General features: G+C 42.3%; 1 protein-coding gene and 1 long non-coding RNA gene across 4 annotated transcripts in view; one reads left to right on the forward strand and one right to left on the reverse strand.

Annotated features, from left to right (window-relative positions):
- Positions 1 to 20,077, forward strand: part of LOC311093325 — a 123,552-nt gene that overhangs the window by 95,391 nt on the left and 8,084 nt on the right. The gene's annotated exons all lie outside the window — the stretch shown is intronic.
- Positions 30 to 18,377, reverse strand: LOC311093323 (fucolectin-3-like). 3 transcript variants are annotated; one of them, XM_084130639.1, is made up of 5 exons: positions 15,156 to 18,377; positions 14,788 to 14,848; positions 904 to 968; positions 671 to 703; positions 30 to 280 (listed from the first exon to the last, which is right to left on the reverse strand). In XM_084130639.1, exons 2-5 carry the CDS (start codon positions 14,796 to 14,798, stop codon positions 147 to 149), a joined length of 243 nt encoding a protein of 80 aa, XP_083986765.1. In that variant the 5' UTR covers positions 14,799 to 14,848; positions 15,156 to 18,377; the 3' UTR covers positions 30 to 146. The 3 variants fall into 3 exon arrangements, with proteins under 3 accessions (XP_083986765.1, XP_083986766.1, XP_083986767.1); XM_084130640.1 differs by having other exon boundaries at positions 14,788 to 14,851; XM_084130641.1 differs by having other exon boundaries at positions 38 to 280; positions 671 to 700.

Below are 20,077 nucleotides of genomic sequence, written 5' to 3' on the forward strand. Positions count from 1 at the left end.
TTAAGTATTAAGAGAGAGACAATACTTACAGCTCATTATTTCCCAGGCTGTTGCCGATACGGATCTGAGCTCCATTTATCCTCTCTGGAACAGCATCTCCACGATTAGTGATGCTAACCCTGGTTACCTCATAGATTTCCCCCAAGTCAACTCTCCCCATTAGTATAAGTGCATGACCCATGATTGAAATTTGAATCCCTGTTGCCATCGACAGCCCTTTGAGCTTCTCCTTCACCATATGTGGAAGACTGGACAACTGTGGCTCCAAGAGCAAGATTCCCTGCATAACAAAATAATAAACAATAACTTTTTGTTGCCCGAATGATTGTTTTTGTGGATTGAGATATATAAGCAGACAATAAACAGACAAGAATTTAAAACGGTTTCATCTCAAATCAATATGTCCATGTAGTTATTAATTTGGTTTAATGAATGGCTGTACATTATCCCTGAAATGTTTGTCTTGCTAGGAATATTTTTTCGTCATGGAATATTTGCATATTTTACAAGTGAGCTAATATTTGAACTCAAATCAATATTTTGTGTACAAAATTATTTATATGTGGCTAGCCATGTAGCCATGGGTTATTTTGCGATAACAACTGTTTTGATGATGTACATTGTAGGCTGTGTGTTACTGACAATGTTCAAATTAATGAAGAATACTCACTTGAAACACAAGAGCACGATGGTATGTCCACTACTGTCAATAAAATAACAGTTATGCACACATTAATAAATACAAAAGCAAATTCTATCACAGTCTTCATAAATAAATAACTGATTTTCAATAACCATATTTCAGCCTATAATTTTAATAAAATAATATGATGAATATAATGATACATAATAGTTACAGGTTTTTAAATCCAGGCATTTTTACTTGCATCATTTTAAACGTACCTTTGGAATCAGCGACGCACAGTCCAGTGAAAAGTGATAGAAACAAAACCACACGCACTGCCATCCTGATATAAGACAAAACAATACATCTCATATCAGCATATGAAGGAATTGATGGTTCTCTTACGAGAGGTTCTCTCGTATTGCGTAAGTAGCTTACGCTTCGGGAAAGTTCTCTTTCTTCGAGATCTGAAGCCAAAAAATTATCCTTAATTTTGCATTTATTGTCAACGCAGTGCAGCGGCAGGCAGACCAAAGCAAGCTGTATAAGCGTGCTCATTGGCTGCCAGGCGGCAACTGCTTAAGCCTACCAGTGAGCCCGGCGTGACGTCACACCCAATGAGGCCCTCCACACCCTTCTAACCGTCAAGAAGGGTGTGGCCAGTGTGTATATATTGAGGGCTCACAGGCTGAACTCTGATTTTCTTGTCTTCAGCGAAGCTCTTCGCATCGCTGGATCTTGAGAAGCCGCCGCCGTCGAAACCAGCGACCAGCAAGCTTAGGACAGCGCCTGAGGAAGCCAGCCGCCTTCGCCGCCTTCAGCCATCCGTGCCTGCTACGCTATCCGGCGACATATCCTTTTATTACTGCTGTGTGTGTTCGCCCTGCAACACACACTCTCTCTCACTGTTCTAAAAGAGCACGAGGCGTTTTTGTCAAAATGCCTAGTTTTTCCTGCGGCTCGTGCCGCGCCCCGCTCAGCAACGGAGACCGCCACCTCTTCTGCGCTCTCTGCCCGGGCCGCGAGCACGCCGCCACCGCACTCTCTACGGGCGGCTGCCCCGAGTGCGAGGAACTTTCAATGTCGACCCTGCGGGCTCGACTTGAAGTTTTCGACCAAGCTGTCGCTCCGCCTGTCCCTGCCGGGCCACGCAAGAAGAAGCGCCGCTCGCAGAGACCACCGGAGACTGTTGTGACTGAGGAGCTCGCCGGAACCTCTCCCTCGAGCTTCTCTCTCGCCCTCTTCGCCCCCCCCTCCCGGCCGCTCAACCGCCGGCTCTCGCCCGCGCCGCCGCCGCGTCAGAGGATGAGGCGAATGAGATAGACACTCTCCCTCTGTTCGAGCCGCGTTACTGCGCTGCTCACAAGGGATGGCAGAAGCGGATGGTCTCGGAGCGAGCTTCCTCTCCCTCTGTTCGAGCCGCGCAAACTGCGCCGCTCACAAGGGATGGCAGAAGCGGACGGTCTTGGAGCTCTCTTTACGTTACAAGAAAGCTACTCCGTCCTCGCGCGTCACTCACCGGCGAAAAGGAGAACAGAGTGTTTTCGTCCCGCTGTGGCCGGACCTACCTCCATTTCTCAGTCCCCTCTTAAGTTCAGGTGACTGGAATTGTTCATATCGCAGTGTACGAGCCTGTTATAAATACACGCACGCCTGCAAGCAAACGCTGTCACAAGACATGACGCTCTCTTATATGCTCGCTCTAACCGAAAGCTATTGTATTCTCCCCTGTGGCTCAGTGGTGGAATCTTAGGCTTTCGCGGCCAGAGACCTGTGTTCGATCCCGGCTCTCGCGGCAGTTAATAATTTATGCTGTTCGCTTCTCCGAGCTCGCGGCCAGCTTTTCTTACATACAGAAAGCGAACCCGCTCTCCCCCTTGTTGGGCCGCGCAGATTGCGCCGTTCACAAGGGATAACAGAGCGGACGGTCACGAGCAACGTTCAGCGCGCGCGCCTCACTCACCGGCGAAAAGAGGAGAGAGAGTGTTTTAGTCCCGCTGTGGCCGGACAAACCGCCAATTCTCACACATTTCTCAGTCCCCTCTTAAGTTCAGGCGGCTGGAAATATTACTATTGCAGTAAACGAGCCTGTTTTTATACACGCACGCCTGCAAATGAACATGAGGTCGCTCTCTTATATGTTCGCACTAACTGAAAGGTAATGTGTTCTCCCCTGTGGTTCAGTGGCAGAATCATAGGCTTTCGCGCGGTAGACCCGAGTTCGATCCCGGCTCTCGCGGCAGATAAAAGTTTATGCTGTTCGCTTCTCCGAGCTCGCGGCCAGTTTTTCTTACATACAGAAAATGAACCCGCCTCTCGTACCACTCCTACTCATGGTGCTCGAGTATTTATGAGCGTCTAAACACGAGGGAAGAAAAGACGGTTAAGTCCCGCTGCGGCTGGACCACTGTCAAAGCTTCACACTCTGTCAGTCCCCGTTGCCACGGCTACTGCAGATGTTTACTTCGCAGTCATCGAGCCGGTATATCTACCCGCTCGCCTGCGCGCAACCACCGTTCTCACGGCGACCCAGAGAAATCTCAAATGAGCATAATGTCTGGTTGCACGGCTCACGCCGTATGTGTTTCAAATGCAGTGAATGTGCCCACGTTTCCGTGTTCACCCCTGCACACAAGCACTATAAATCCCGTGTTTCTCACAGAGCCCACTCTCACAAAGCAGGCAGAAGCCCCTCGAGTGATAAAAGTAGGTCACGTGTCCACCTCACCGTGCCCACACCTACTCACTGCCCGCTCTGTCACACGGCCTCTCACGACCGGTCATGTTTTAAATGTAAGTCCTGTGCCCGCCTTCGAGCGCTCACACATACTAACGAACATTTCGCCCCGACGCCGCCCTCGCGCGTCGCGCCTCACACTATATGTTCCCCGTCCAAGCCACCGGGACACCGTGTGTAAAACGGCCAGCTATCGCTGCGTGCGATCCGCCGTATCTAAGCACAGAGAGCGCGCGCGCTGCGCCCACCCCTCCGTTTCGAGCTCTCGAGCCTGCGACGCGCGCCGATCAGAGCCCGGAGGCCATTCTGCCCCTGGCTTCACACTCTAAAGCGTGGGAAGCTATTCCAGGCGCATCAGAATGGGTGCTAAGCACAGTAAAAAAGGGCTATACTCTGCAGTTCGCTCGCCGCCCCCTGCGCTTTCAGGCGCGTACCGAGAGTGAATGGAGAAGTAGCACATCTACTTCGAGCAGAAATAGCTACACTTCTGTGCAAAGGGGCTATAGAACCGGTTTCCCCTTCTATGAGCGAGTCGGGCTTTTACAGCCGTTATTTCCTCGTTCCCAAGAAGGACGGAGCTCTCAGACCAATTTTGGATCTAAGATGTTTGAACAAGGCTCTTATGAGAAGACCGTTCAAAATGCTCACAACCGGGCAAATTCTCGCGCAAATTTGCCCGAGGGACTGGTTTATATCTCTCGATCTAAAAGACGTGTACTTTCAGATCCAGATAATACACCGTCACAGGCCATTCTTGAGATTCGCCTTCGACGGTCAGGTATATCAGTACACCGTCCTGCCTTTCGGCCTGTCGTTGGCACCCCGTACATTTACGAAGTGCATGGACACGGCTCTCGCTCCCCTGAGGGGTCGGGGAATGCGAATTCTGAACTACTTGGACGATTGGCTAATTCTAGCACAGTCAGAGGCCGAACTCATCGCCCACAGAACAGTGCTTCTAAGCCACCTGGACAGCCTGGGGCTCACGGTCAACTGGACCAAGAGCTCATTAGTGCCCAGTCAATCAACCTCTTTTCTGGGTTTGGATCTGGACACTGTGGCAATGACGGCCCGCCTGTCGACACAGCGCGCGCGCTGCATTCGACACCTGGCCGCGTCCTTCCAGCCGGGCAGCACCGCACCTCTCAAGACATTTCAGAGGATGCTGGGTTGTATGGCTTCAGCTGCAGCAGTGCTTCAGCTGGGTCTGTTACGTATGCGCCCGCTACAACGCTGGCTGAATGCCCGAGTGCCTCACAGAGCCTGGGCTTCCGGCGGCATTCGAACCAGAGTGACTCAGAGCTGCGTTTTCAGCACTGAAGCCCTGGTTAGCGGCCGACTGGTACCAGCGGGGAGTGACAATGGGAGCCATCTCACACCGCAAAGTTATCTCGACGGACGCTTCCACCTCAGGTTGGGGCGCTCTTTCGAGGGCAAACCGGTCTTTGGCCTGTGGTCAGACCAGGAGAAATGCCTCCACATAAACTGTTTGGAGATGATAGCGGTCGAGAACGCGCTCAAGCGCTTCCTCCCATTCATACAGGATCACCATGTGCTAGTCCGCTCGGACAACATGTCTGTGGTATCCTATGTGATCCGACAGGGCGGTGTCAGATCCAGGAACCTGTGCAAGCTGACAGAACGCCTTCTCGTGTGGGGTCACCGCTCGTTGCGCTCGCTGAGAGCCGCGCACGTGCCGGGCCACCTGAATGTCGGTCCAGACAGACTGTCCAGAGACATCATTCCCCCGGGAGAATGGTCCCTGCAACCCCAGACAGTCCAGTTTCTCTGGCTCCTATTCGGCAGAGCGGAGGTCGACCTCTTTGCGTCGAGAGACAACGCTCATTGCCCGAAATTTTTCTCGAAAAGCGAGGACGTGCTGTCCCAGACCTGGCCCAGCCTCCCGCTGTACGCTTTTTCCCCGATCTCCCTGTTTACCACAGGTTTTATCAAGGATCAGTGTAACACAGCACCCAGTGCTCCTTATAGCCCCGCGCTGGGAGAACCAGATTTGGTACCCAGAGCTGGTGAGGCTGTCGCACTCACCCCCATGGCCGATCCCGGTGAGAAAGGATCTCCTCTCTCAAGCCGGTGGGTCAATCTGGCATCCCCATCCGGAGCGATGGTCTCTGCATGCATGGGTAATCAACAGATACCCGTTGACCTGCCAGAAGGGGTCGTGAACAAATTGTGTTCTCTAAATGGTGCGCTACTAAGAGCTTTGATCCACGCACATGTGGGGTTCCGCAAGTGCTCTCCTTCCTACAGGAGCTGTTGGAAAAGGGCAGGTCCCCTTCCACGCTCAAAGTGTATGTGGCGGCTATTGCAGCGTTCGCTGAGACGACGCGCAGTCGGGCAATCGGAAGGAATGAGCTTATTATCCATTTCCTCAGAGGAGCCAGGCGGATGAATCCCCCGCGGCCCCCCTCGGTTCCTATTTGGGATCTGTCCTTGGTCCTGGAGGCCCTGAAGGCTTTTCCTTTTGAACCGCTTGAATCTGTGGATCCTAAGTACCTTTCGCTCAAAACCGTTTTTCTGATAGCTCTGTCTTCAGTAAAACGCGTGGGGGATCTGCACGCGCTATCTATTAGCCCTGCATGTCTTGAGTTCGGACCGAATGACTCTAAAGTCATTCTCAGACCGAGACACAGGTATATTCCCAAAGCGATTGGTACCCCCTTTAGGGCACAAATCATCTCCCTCTCGGCTCTGCCAATATCCGATAACGGGGACAGTGATAACCTCCTATGCCCTTTTAGGGCGCTGAGAGTTTACATCACGTGTTCCGCCGCTTTCAGGCGGTCCGAGCAGCTCTTTGTTTCTTTTGGCGGACGCACCAAGGGTCTCGCCGCCTCGAAACAGAGCCTGCCCAGGTGGATAGTGGACGCGATTGCAGCAGCTTAAGCCTCCAAACACCTGCAGTGTCCTTTGGGTGTCAGAGCCCACTCCACTAGAGGCATGGCCTCTTCGTGGGCCTGGTCCAGCGGAATTTCTATTCACGATATTTGTATGGCGGCGGGCTGGGCCTCCCCATCTACATTCGTGAGGTTTTATAACCTGGAAGTTCCCGCCCTGCAGGCTAAACTGTTATCAGTATAAGTGGCATGTATGCTGCCCAGTCGCTTATGCGCAGACTATGTCCACATACTGGTTAATTTTCTGGTTGGCACCAGGGGAAGGATTCTTTTCCACAAATAGACCAGTGTTTCTGCTCTATTCCCTTTCCCTATACGTGTTTATGCACTGTGTGGGCCCGCGCTGCCGGCCACACCATTTCCACTGATGTATACAGACCGGCTATGCCGCTCTATCTTTTATGTGAAGTGAAGTGCTTAGTACAGGTGTGGGCCCGACCGGCCACCTGTTTCAACGTTATGTTTTTCCCCGGTCTCCCTGGGATTCATGTGTTGGATGCTCGGCGCGCACGGCGTTGACAATGGGTTCCCGAAGCGTAAGCTACTTACGCAATACGAGAGAACCTCTCGTAAGAGAACGTACTCGGTTACCTAATGTAACCTCGGTTCTCTCTAGAAGAGGGAACGAGTATTGTGTAACCTGCCGTGACGCGCCACGAGCTTTTGCGCTTCAGACTATGAAAACCAGAGTTCAGCCTGTGAGCCCTCAATATATACACACTGGCCACACCCTTCTTGACTCATTGGGTGTGACGTCACGCCGGGCTCACTGGTAGGCTTAAGCAGTTGCCGCCTGGCAGCCAATGAGCACGCTTATACAGCTTGCTTTGGTCTGCCTGCCGCTGCACTGCGTTGACAATAAATGCAAAATTAAGGATAATTTTTTGGCTTCAGATCTCGAAGAAAGAGAACTTTCCCGAAGCGTAAGCTACTTACGCAATACTTGTTCCCTCTTCTAGAGAGAACCGAGGTTACATTAGGTAACCGAGTACGTTTTGTAATGATAAAATAGTAAATGCTCAGAGAGGATGAGATGGCAGCCAAACTAGCTGCAAAATATGAATAGCTTATAACTTTTTAACACACCATAATATATTTTGCAATACTTCAAATATTCTTTATTATATATAACTGTAATTAATTATAATGAATATAATGCAAGAAATATGATCTGCTGTTTTTTGTATTATCTACTGTTCCTCTTCTGTTTTTATGTTTAGGCCTAAACCTATTTGTTTGTTTTTCTAAGATGGTGTAATTCTATTCTGTATTTAAATACTCAAAATGCTTTGGCAATACTATATTCCAAATGTCAGGCCAATAAAGCAACAAACCTATAAGTAGACAAGTTGAACAGAGAATTTGACACTCAGTCTGTCGCACACACTGTCACTTTCTCTCATGGCGTTCGCTTCGCTTTTGTTCAATCCGGCAACTCATAACTCTCGGCTTCATTTCAGATGAGGGCGACACATCTCAAACAAGCCTATTGCTATAGCATCTCCAAACATCGCTGGACCAAGCGTCAAATGTGACAAGTTGGGAGTGAGAACGTGTTGATTTCCTAATTTGAAATATGATGGAATACGGTGGAATTCATCAAACTCAATGGAATTCATATATAATTATATGTTTGCTGTGTAGCTTTATTTTTTTATTAACAAGCGTACCAATCCTGCCTGCTCTCTGTTTGTTTCTTTCTTTTGGATTGTATTGATTTGTTGTTGTGCTTAAGCAATTGCTGTACAAATCATTTCCCACTTTCAGATTCTGTAGATTAGTTTTGAGAAAACGAGGTATTGTAAGGAAATCTACAAGCAGACAATCATAAGATCATTTTAGAGTGTTGGTAAGTATTAAATGTGTTATTTAATGCTATTAAGAATAATTAGCAATAAACACTATTGTTTAGCCATATTTTTACTTTTTTTTCAATCTTAATTAGCGATAAATTGTCAATAAAACTGATTCTTCTTGAATGGTCTTTTGTCATTATTGGATTGCAGTGAGTGCAACAAGACACTTCTGGATATATATCCATATACACTCTTAGAAGAAAAGGTTCTATATAGAACCTTAAAAGGTTCTATCAGGCGCTACGTATTTGGAACCCCTAAAAGGTTCTATATAGAACCCTTTTTAAGGGTTCAATCAAAAGAACCCTTTAGGGTTCTTTGTAACCAGGAAAAAGGTTCTATATGGAACCTTTTAGGGGTTCATTCATTATCATATGTTTTGTCCTTTCTGGATTAAATATTTCATATTATTGACAAACATCAAGACCCTAAAATGTAAAAATGTAATTCACATAAAAAAGTCACCCATGAATACTGAAAAAAAGCACACCCAAAGTGCATAGAACTAGTAATTTATTTATATTAACAAAAATAATTACTATTACTGAAAGAACGCTACTGTAATTTCAAGTATTCAAGGCTTTAAATGTACAAATCAACATTAAAACATCAACCATTTAAAAAATCTCTCATAAATAATGAAAATAGTTTCACCTACATCTACATATTACAAAATAAGTCCATAAAATGTACAAAATTACATTAATCTATCACTAATAAATAATACAAATATACAGATTCATCTAAATTCCCATCAGTGTTAGAACAACATCAAGTCACTCAAAACTACAAATCCATATTAATATAACTCACAATGGAAATATACAGATATAGAAGTACTTCAAATCTACAAATTCATATTAATATCACTCATAAAGAATGTGAATACATAGATTAAAATTCAGATCAGCATTTCAGAACATCTAGTACTTCAAATCTACAAATTTACATTAATATCACTCATAAAGAATTGTAATTACAGATTCAAATTCAGATCAGCATTTCAGAATAACATCAATCGCCTCATATTTACAAATTTACATTAGCACTATTCATGGCATATCAAAGTATTATGATAATTGATTATACATTTTGAGCACTGGGACAGACAGTTTTTTTTTTTTAGCTGCTGGAGAGTTTAAACAGGTAGTGCTCAACAAAATTCATTGTGTGAGTGATGTGCTTGGGGTATTCCACACTGAATACGAAATAAGTAGCAAAGAGGCACTCCATTGCCTCCATCACTGGTTGATGGTTTGGAGCCATTTGCAGACATCATCTGTAATCTTGAAAAGGAAAACAGAAAGTTACTATTAATTTCACATCATGTACATGTCACTACTTTATTGACCTCTTAGTCTACCATGAAAAAAAGTAAAGTTGTATTCTGTAAATGTAAATATTAAACTATCCCTTTAAGCTGTGTGTGCTTTAGAAACAGCCGAACCCTGGCCTGCTTCCAGTTCCTTAGACACCACTTGACTTGAACATAAAATAATCATTCATAAAGTTTGAAAAGGTTGAAGTGAATCACAATAGTGTTCACATTGGGCTGTTTACAATTATCTAGCATCATAAAAGCATTCTGAGCCGAAGTGGTACATTTAACCACTAGCTGCAGGGGCGGTTCTAGGATTTCACCTTTAGGGGGGTCGATCAGTAAACAAGAGAGAATGATAAACTTTACTGAAGAAGTAGCACTGGCCTGATCATTCAGATAGCTGATTATAGTTTTAGGAGGGGCTGAGACTAAAAATATGGGGGTTGAAGCCCACCTAAAAAGGGTCTAGAACCGCCCCTAAGCTGAACGCACAAGCGCTCTGTTCTGTAGGACTGTTCTTCATGACCATTTGAGTGTGCGGTCAAAAACTAGTTTAGAGCACTATCTGCAGTTAAAAACTAACTTAAGCTTAGGATCAGAAAACACAAAATGTAACAGTTTGCAACAAGCACAACACAACTTACCGATGTAAGGCAACTTGTGACACTATCGCGGTTCAGGCTCTTTCGTGTTTTAGTGTAAATCCGTTGTAGAAACATTGACAACTTCATTACTAATGGGTTTAAAGCTTCTAACAAGTAAATTACTTAAAAAAATCGATGTATTTTTCTCACTTACCACAACAATATTTCCGTCAGACCGTCAATTTAAATCAGCAGACGGGGATCAGTCTCTTCTCGACCGTTGGAATTCAAAAACGTGACGTGCACTGCACTGCACTCGCGAGACAGCGCTGCGTGAATATGCTCGCGCAAATGCAAACAAATTGTTTACTTTGTAAAATTAATGAAAATAATGAGTTTATTACTTCTTTTTGTTTATGTTTGCTGTTCAACAGATAAAAAATTTAAATCCATAATGCAAAATTGTTTAGTTGTGGTACAATAATTTCACATAAATGACAAAGAATGAAATGAAAGAGCAGCAAACAAGGCTAAGACAAGACAAAAGCCTATTCAGCTATAAATGGCTTAGAATAGGGTGACCAACCGTCCTGTTTTCCCAGGACATGTCCTGTTTTCACGTCCTGTCCTGGCCGTCCTGTCTGTTTTTTATAAAGTGATGAAAATGTCCTGGTTTTCATTATTTTTCATTGGGCCATTAAGCGTGTACTTTAAATATACGCTTGCCTTTGCACACAAAACATATGAAACCGGCTTCGGCTTCGCCCCGTCTTGTTATAATCAGCGCGTTCCTCAATCCGATTCCGCAGCGGCAAGCAGAGAGCACGTCAGAAAACAGATGTGTGTGTGTGTGTTCATCTCAGCCTCATTGGTCTGTCACTGCTTGTCATTTCAAATATTCTGACATTGACCAATCAAATCAAAGTAGGCGGACTTTACGTTCACAGAATTTTAGCAGCGTGACTCGACGCTTCAGTTTGCGGTCAAGTGCGAGGTAAGATGTAAGTAGCTAACAGCGTAAAAAAAAGCCCAAATGTAAATTCACAGATGATTTACAGAGAAAATTCCTGCGTTTTCATTTCGGTCGGGATCCGTGTAAAGCAGAATGCATGAACAACAAAGCTGGCACGCACGTGTCAGTGTCAAATACAGGTGCTAGCGACCTAGAAGCCCACATAAAGAAAGTATAGGCTACAAGAGAACAACAGGAGGATTTAATTTTTTTTTTTTTTTTTTTTTTTTTACTTAAATAGTGTAGTAGATTTTTTATTTTAGCAGTAGATTTTTAACCTATGCTTATGGCAATGAAAAGAAATAGTGTCATCATGTAAAAGGTGTTAAAAGCTAAACCTTTTTTTTTTAATAGTATTCTATTTTTGCGGGCCAAACATTGAATGGAAAGGATGTATTCCTTTATGTATTAAAGTACAATAACATAGGTTGTGGCCTATGTCACAACAAGGTTGTGAATGCATTTGTCAAGTATTTTTTGATGCATTCACCCCCAGCCACGCCCCCACCCCCTTAACCACGCCTCCTCAAACCACGCCCTGCTCATCAACCACGCCCCCGTCCTGTTTTCTGAAAACTAAGGCTACGTTTACACGTGGATGGCTATTTTCATAAACGGACATTTCTCCCCTCTTCGTTTTCAAAAATAACATCGTGCACACGAACCTGTGTATATGCTGTCAAGAGCATGCCAAACCTGTAGGTGGCAGTGTAACGAGAAGCTCAAGCCCACCTTAGCCAATCAGAATCCGAAAATAGTCACATTCTGTGACGTCGCTGCCTAAAACTCCGTTTTTCTCTGTTTACATGCAAACGTGCAAACGAAGATTTTCAAAATCTCCACTCTGGCCGGAGTTTTTAGAAAGAATCGGTTTCATTGGCGAATCCTCCGTTTGCGTGTAAACGAAGGGTGCAAACGAAGGGAAATGTCTCCGTTTTTCAAAATAACCATGTACGTGTAAACGGGGCCTAAAAAATGGTCACCCTAGCTTAGAATGAGCCCTTATGTATGTTTTCCTTATGTATTTCTTGTTATGATGATAATGATGATGATGATGACGATAAGGTCAATATAGGGGTGTGCGATATAGCTAAATCGTCTGCGATAATATCGTATTTTTTGTTTTAACGATGTGCGCTTTAACATTATCAAGTATATTTCAAAAACTAAACAAATCGTGCCTACAGAGTGCACGCATCTAGGCTAATGTAAAGTTACATGATGAAGTCTAGCTATACTAGTGCGCGTGTGCATTTTGAGTGCGTTCTTTCACTGCATTATTCAGTGTATTCAAATGCATTTATGAATGCATGTGAATGATCACAAAATTCAAGATATGGGGGTTAGAAAATGTATATATTTTGTAGCGACAATGCCTGACATGCGGTCACATGCTGTTCCAATTAGTAAATCCTTGTCTCCAAACACATCCTTCGTTGTCTCCTTAAACAACAGTCTGTGCATGGTGCCGCTAAGTCTACTATGAACAGTCAAAATTGCAATCTGTTGCTCCCCAGAGGGACATTTTAGTCACAAAAGGAACCCTGTTCTGGACAATCCCCTCTAAAACCCCCATTTCAGCATGGACTCCCTGTGACCTTACAACCTCATGACATTCCACGCACACACACACACACACACTCGTGGACTTTCAAACAGAAACCCACCACAGGAAAAAGACTTTTCACCAATAAAGTCGCTTTTAAATGTACTAAAATATATCCCTTTTTGTGTTAAGAAGTGTGTAAACCATAGGAAAGCATATATGTCCTATTGTAACATTAATAGAACTAAAATGCCTATACTAATGCATAATAATGTATCTGTGCATTGCTACAATGTCTATATTCTATTTTTTTTATATCTCTGTAATCCTCTCCATCTCACGGAGACGAATCTTGACTGCAAAGTACAATAATATGCATTTGTTCCAGGAAATATCATATTTCTAAGTATGAATCCTTTCCCTCATAAGACATATGGTACAAGGGGGGCGTGTTTTTCTTTACACAAAGAAGACTTCTTCCCGCTACAGATCAGAAGATCTGATTGGCTGTTGTCACCGAAAACAGGGCATAAACAGATGTCTTTAAAAAGCAAGAGACCCTGTTTCCTCTCTCTCTTCTCTCATCGATCCCGCTGATCCCACTTCCTTGCTTCTCCGGTCCCTGACCTCCTCCTCCTTCTCCACGTGCAGCGCTGCTCCAGCTGGACAGGCCTCGCCTTGGCATCTGGGACACATGGCCCGCGTCATGTAAAAGCCTGCCGTCTTTGCAACCAAGATTTGCAACCTCTCCCGTCCCGGGAGACGCACCTGACTTTCTCGGTAATATTACATTCAGTGAGCCTTTTTAAACTTCCCGCGGCACCGGGAAGACCCAGCAGAAGATCCACTTCCTGCCTCAGCCTCAGCCTCACCCGAAAGAGCACAGAATTCTGCAAATATATTGAGCTGATAAAAGCTGTTTCCAGGGGTCTCGTGAACAAAGGTTTCTGTATGTAATAATTACTAATTTCCTCTTCTCTTCTCTTTCTTTCTTTCATTTCATGTTATTCTGATCACGGATTTTCTTGTTTGGTTAAATGTGTGTTGTTTTATTGTTTGTATTTTTACGTACGTTTGTATTTATAGCTCATATCATCTTTAGTTTTACATGTATTAAAATCCATATATCCTTTTAACTGTCTCTGTATTTGAAAGCCCACTTTTATAAAGTCAATGAGACAAAAGATCTTGCTACAAGCTCGATATATATAGACTACATTGAGTAGTTTTAATTAATAAACTCAGAAAGTTTGATGTTCGTGGCCAGAACATAAACTTTCGTGGAGTTTGTAAAGAGATACCCCTTCTTAACTGTGATAATCTCACCTTTATTCGCTTGACGAATAACGATCAGACCAGTTACAGAACAAGGTAATCTCTATAATTGATAAAATAAATGTACATGCGACTTATGAATTATGACCATGAGTCATAATTATTAATATTTCCAAAATTCCCTATATTCTTGAGCTAATTCAAATTAACCCAGAGTCGTATTCGTTACAATTTATATCATTTTATGTAGTTAATCAATATCACACGAAGAGTGCCATTTCAGTTTTTCTCCTCCAAAAATCAGCATGATTAAAATGTGATATTAAGTTACTACAACAGTTTAATAAACAATTTAATTACAACTACAAAATGTTGCAGAATAATGTAATATATGAATGAATAGCCTAAAGAACCTTTGTGCCAAAAGGGTTCTTTCTTGTCATTATAGAACCTTTTTAGCATAAAAGGTTCTTTGGAGTTGAGTAAAGAACCCTATGGTTCTATATAGAACCCCAATGAACCCTTTTTTCTAAGAGTGTATATTATATATAATAAAGATATAATAAAGATATAATATATAACTATATATTATATCTTTAACACAGACTTGAAATGTCCAAACAAAAGTTTAGTTTTATTAGTAAAACCTCCATTGCATATTGTTAGGTTTCTGGTTGCAGCAACGAGGAAACAGGATTACTGTGCAGCAGACTTTATTAACGATAAACTTAGACTTACAGAAAGGGTAGGGAATAGTGGAGAACTGGTTAAAAGATTAGAATTAGAAGATTAACAAGGAAACTCAAACATAAACTGAACGGAAAAACAGGACATACACAACCTCTAAACATGACTAAATAAACCCAAGATCGTGACACATATAATGCTCTATAGAAAGTGCAAACATTCAACTTACCTGAACTTCATCAATGTATCAAACCTCAGTCACAGAAGACCTTCACAATTCAGCAATCGATCTGCTTTTAAACAAAATATTTTCATAGGCTACATAAATGGAATTAATAATATTTGTATAATCAATTAATATATTATTTATCCAATATATTTTTCATGAGGAATATTATGACTAATCACACAAATAATATTCAATTTCACATTTATATCACACAAACACGCCAAAAAGAGACATCAAATTAAAGCTTTCTAAAGAATATCACTGTGCCATTTATTTTACCGGTCTAACACCTTACAGTAACATAATTATTCAAAGAAGTGATGGAGATGAAGATGGAAATGACTCCTGCGTCACATTCCACTACTAACCTTTTTTTCTTCAAAATTAGACGATTTTCACTTGTCTGTGAGCATGCATGGCCAAACGACACTGTAATGTCTCAGATGCGCAGATCAAAACATGCGATGCAGCCAAAAACTTTTGTTACCTGTAGATAGTGATGAGCGATTTCGAATCACTGCTTCTTGAAGCTTCGAAACATATCTTTAGTTTCGAATCAGTGGTTCAGAGCGTTTATAAAACTGCCAAAGTCACGTGATTTCAGTAAACTAGGCTTCGTTACATCATAACTGTTTCGAAATGTCCGTTTCTCAATATCAAGTATGAAGGGCGTAAGTTTGATTTTGAGATTGGAGGGGACTTCATCAGAAGCTGACGAATCAGGAAATGAATAGGATAATGTATAAAGGTTTTTAGTCTATATTGACCTTAACCATATGTTAGTTAATGAATTCCATCATGTTACAGATATAGTAAAGACAAGGAGGCAGTTTAACAGACTTAACTTTACTCTGTTTATAATGCAATAGTCAATGTGTCTACTGTCTTGTTCCTTGCTTTTTGGAGAAGCTAAACATATGTCTGCATCTGTCATTAAATTATGTTTTATTAACAAAGTTCGGGAGGAGCATGTTCAGATAATTAACCCAATTAGCACAAGTGGAGATCAATCAGTATCAACTCAATGACAAGGTATAAATACACAGCAGACCTACCTCGGTTCATTGACAGTTTATCAGCATCCCCCCTCCACCCCATCTCCTCAGTTCTAGTTCCATCTACTCTTGGGGGGTACTCCAAGCTCAGAGCCCTCCCCCCGGACAGCACGCCAAATACGCATAACCTTCATTGTATTCATTTTATGTAGATGTGAACTCATGAAATGGTTAGTTCCCCCAAAAATGAAAATTGTAAATGTCATAATTTACTCAACCTCAAGTTGTTTCAAACCTGTATGAATTTCTTTCTTCTGCTGAACACAGAAGATTATATATTTTAAAGAATGACGGTAACCAGACAGTTGATGGACCCCATTAAGCAAAGTCCAGATCTATGGTGTTGAAGAAAGGAAAGGTCACCAACAAAATCCGCTTCACACTTGGCATAACCCAAATACCATCAATCACTGAGAAACCAGTGAAAAGCTTGGGAAAGGTGTTTGACTGCAGCCTGAAAAACACGGAAGCCGTCCGTGCAACCAACCAAGCTTGAACTGTAAGGCTGGCTAGCCGTAGTGGACAAGTCAGGCCTACCTGGCAAGTTCAAGGCCTGGATTTACCAACATGGCATCCTCCCACGGATACTCTGGCCACTCCTGATTTATGAGGTTCCAATCTCAACCATCGAGGGCTTTAAGAGGAGAGTCAGCAGGTTTCTACGAAAGTGGCTGGGTCTTCCTCGAAGCCTGAGCAGTATTGCCTTGTATGGCCAGAACAACAAACTGAAGCTCCCTATCAGCAGCCTGAATGAGGAGTTCAAGGTGGGCCGTGCCAGTGAGGTGCTGAAATACAGAGAGACACAGGACCCGAAGGTCTCCCAGGCTGGGATCGAGGTGAGGATAGGGCGGAGGTGGATGTGGCTGAGTCGCAGCTACAGCACAGGGCACTGGTGGGAGCAGTGACTCATGGAAGATACATCATCACACTCTAAAAAATGCTGGGTTGTTTCAACCCAACTTTGGGTCAAATATGGACAAACCCAAACATTGGGATTAATTTTTACATTGCATTTTTAACTCAATGTTTGGGTTTATCCATATTTGACCCAAAGTTGGGTTAAAACAACCCAGCATTTTTTAGAGTGCATCATCAACAAACAAACAAAAAAGAAGAGAAGAAAGAAGCCAAGAAAGGAGAAGACAGAAGATGGGAAGGTCCTCATCAGGAAACAACCATCTCCAAAGCAAGAGATGATGCGAATAATTAGACAACAAGAGCGATTGAATAAAAGATTGATGAGACTTATAAAATAGTCCATTGGGGAAAAACACATTGAGAAAAGTTGTTTGAAATATAAAGTGGACAAATTGGCAGAGGGTGTTAAACCTCAGTTGAAGTTTGACACCGCCTGTGGAGTATGTTTCTGCTAAGTCATGAAGTAAGTGTGATGTGTAACTCAGATATGTATGAGTAGGTATAGGGCAAAAAATTGTACATATATCCTGTTGCTTAAGAGAGATAAAGCTTGCAAAACCTCTGTTAGCTGCATGTAAGTCAAGGTGCATATCGAGCAACCGAGACATGTATAACTTCAAACAGATCAAACATATAATCAACAAATCAAATCACTAAAAGCTATTCTAAACTGAGCTTTAACCCTCTGGGGACCACAAACGCGCCCGCGCGTTTTGCTCGTTTTTTTTTTTAGCAATGAAAATAAACACTAAATGCTCTGTTAATTTTGATCTTTCATTTTCGTGTAATACATCAATCGATCCTGTTCAGTTTCTATTTTTTTTTCTGTATACTCACAATAAAAATAAAGTGTTTTGCTTTTTGACAAATAAAGAAAAATTAACATGATGCGATTTCTGCCTTCTCTCTGTCAGTAAACTCCCATTTGAAACGCGTTCGAAAATGATCTATAACTCCGCGAAAATTCAGTCAAACAGGCAAACAGACCCACGGGCATAAAGCTTGAGATCGCATCTTTTAAATTAAGTCATTTATATAAAAAACAAATATTCTCAGCTTCTGTAATCTGTATAAAAAGAGAGCGACTCCTGTCGAGCTCATTACGAGCTAATTCACAGTAATGTGACCACTCCCCGGAGAGCGCGTGCTATTCAAACGCAAATTCTGAGAACTATTTCAGAGCTGTGAAACGCCCACATCAGCTGTAAACAAAGCGCGTCGCGACTCCTCGCGAGTGAGACATTATAGCCTACCTTATGGAGAAAAGATTCCTCAGAACAGTGCTGATGAGGAGCAATATCTCCTGAAATGAGGAGCAGATTCCGCTGAGGAGTGAGGTAGGCTGTTTTCTTTTCTCACGTGTGGAATAACGTTATGGAATAACGTTAGTGTAGGCCTATGTAAACCGCAAAAAGATGAATCGCATTTCTATAATATGACTCGCCTTTCTGTGAGATGAATGAAGGGGACATATTTGTAAAGACTGTTTAGCCTAAATATGAATCGCGCGTCTGTGTGTGAAAGAATAAACTGCTTTGCTATAGCCTACTGAGATGAGTAAAAATCGACTGGAATATGTTGAAATAAAATGTATTTGTATAAGCAACGTATTAAACTGCAAAAAAAAATTAAGATGTTAGATGTTCCAATGTTGGCTATATTCAAACTAATGAATACATATGATAAAATGTAGGCCTATAATCTTTTTTTTTTTTTTTTTACAAAGAAAGAGTACACTTGAAATATTGTTGAAATTGTAATTATTGTTGTAATTGTAACATTTTTAATAAAATAGCAAAACATATTTACAAGAGAGATGTAAGCGAAATCTTAAATGGTCGATATAAGTCTTCTTCTAAATACATCTTTTGTCCTTGCATTGTGGCTCAGTCAGTTTCACACCTGAGTGAATGGCTCATTATGCAGAGTGGGTGGGACATTCATAATCTAAGGTGTAAACTACTCCTCCCCCTCGCATATTGGCTTTCCAAGCAAAACCTGTTTTACACCATTTAAATCAATGTATTTTTTTTTGTGAACGATAAAGCAAGACTATTTTTACATCATTTTGAAGCTAGAACTCAAAGGGACAACATCCATTAGTCAAAAGTCTTGTGGACACATATTTAATATGTGTTTTGTGGTCTTAATTCAGCAACTTTCATTTTAATTTTTTCCAATAACCACGCATAAACATTATTCTCTTAAAAATACAAACATCTACATACACGTTGCTCGCATATTATGGTAGCCCTGTTTGTGCTATATAGAGTGAATTTACACCTTTGCCATTAACATGTTTATAAATAACTGAAAAAAGCACAAATGTCAAGGCATGTCAGAACATCTCAAGGACCCCAAAAACAGCTTGGTCCCCAGAGGGTTAAAAGGGGAAATTTAATCCAACTGGCAAATGTGGAATGGTAAAGAATTCCCTAATTTTGGCGCTGCACAACTGAAAGCCACCAAATGTACTCAACTTGAAATTTGGAAAAGCCAATAATTCTGCTTAGGTTGATCTCAAAGAACGTGAAGGAGTATACAAATGAAGATCTGAGAGATAGAGAGGAGCCAAATTATGAAGAGCTTTATATGTGAGCAATAAAATGTTGTAATTGATACGATAATGAACTGGAAACCAATGTAGTTGGTATATGATCAGAGGTACGTGAATGGGTAATAATCCTAGCAGCGGAGTTCTGAATTAACTGTAATCGATGGAGTTGTTTTTCAGTTAGGCCAAATAAAAGAGAATTACAATAATCAATCCGTGATGAAACCAAAGTATGAATAAGGACTTCAGTGCTATGCCGAGAAAGTGATGGACAGAGTCTAGCAATATTACATAAATGAAAAAATATTATTAATATGGGACCCAAAAGAAAGCAAACCATCAAAAATAACACCAAGACTTTTCACCTGAGTTGAAATATTAACCGGACAGTTATCAATAAGCAGGGTAAAGGATTTAGTTTTAGATAAAACAGACCAAGACCCAAAAATAATTGCTTCAGTTTTGCTGGTATTTTGCTTTAGAAAATTGTTGGTCATCCATATGTTAACATCCTGCAAACATTTAGTGAGTACTGAAGGGGGATGGTTTTGTAGATATGTACAATTGTGTGTCATCAGCGTAAAAATGGAAATTGATGTTATAAGTATGAAAAATGTGACCAAGGGGTAGAATATAAATAATAGATAAAAGCGGACCCAATACTAACCCCTGTGGAACACCTTGAGTAACTGTAAAGGCGGTCGCACACCGGGCGAGAAGCGCAGCGCCGTGTCGCACAGCACCACTTCTTTAAAATTCGAAC

Source organism: Abramis brama (genome assembly GCF_963993115.1).
Source record: "Abramis brama genome assembly, chromosome: 12".
Classification (NCBI taxonomy): domain Eukaryota; kingdom Metazoa; phylum Chordata; class Actinopteri; order Cypriniformes; family Leuciscidae; genus Abramis; species Abramis brama.

Coding starts and splice junctions, on each gene's coding strand:
- LOC311093323 (XM_084130639.1), bottom strand. Junction 704..903: donor GTGCGTCGCTGATTCCAAAG/GTACGTTTAAAA, acceptor TTTTATTGACAG/TAGTGGACATACCATCGTGC. Junction 281..670: donor ATCGTGCTCTTGTGTTTCAA/GTGAGTATTCTT, acceptor TTTGTTATGCAG/GGAATCTTGCTCTTGGAGCC.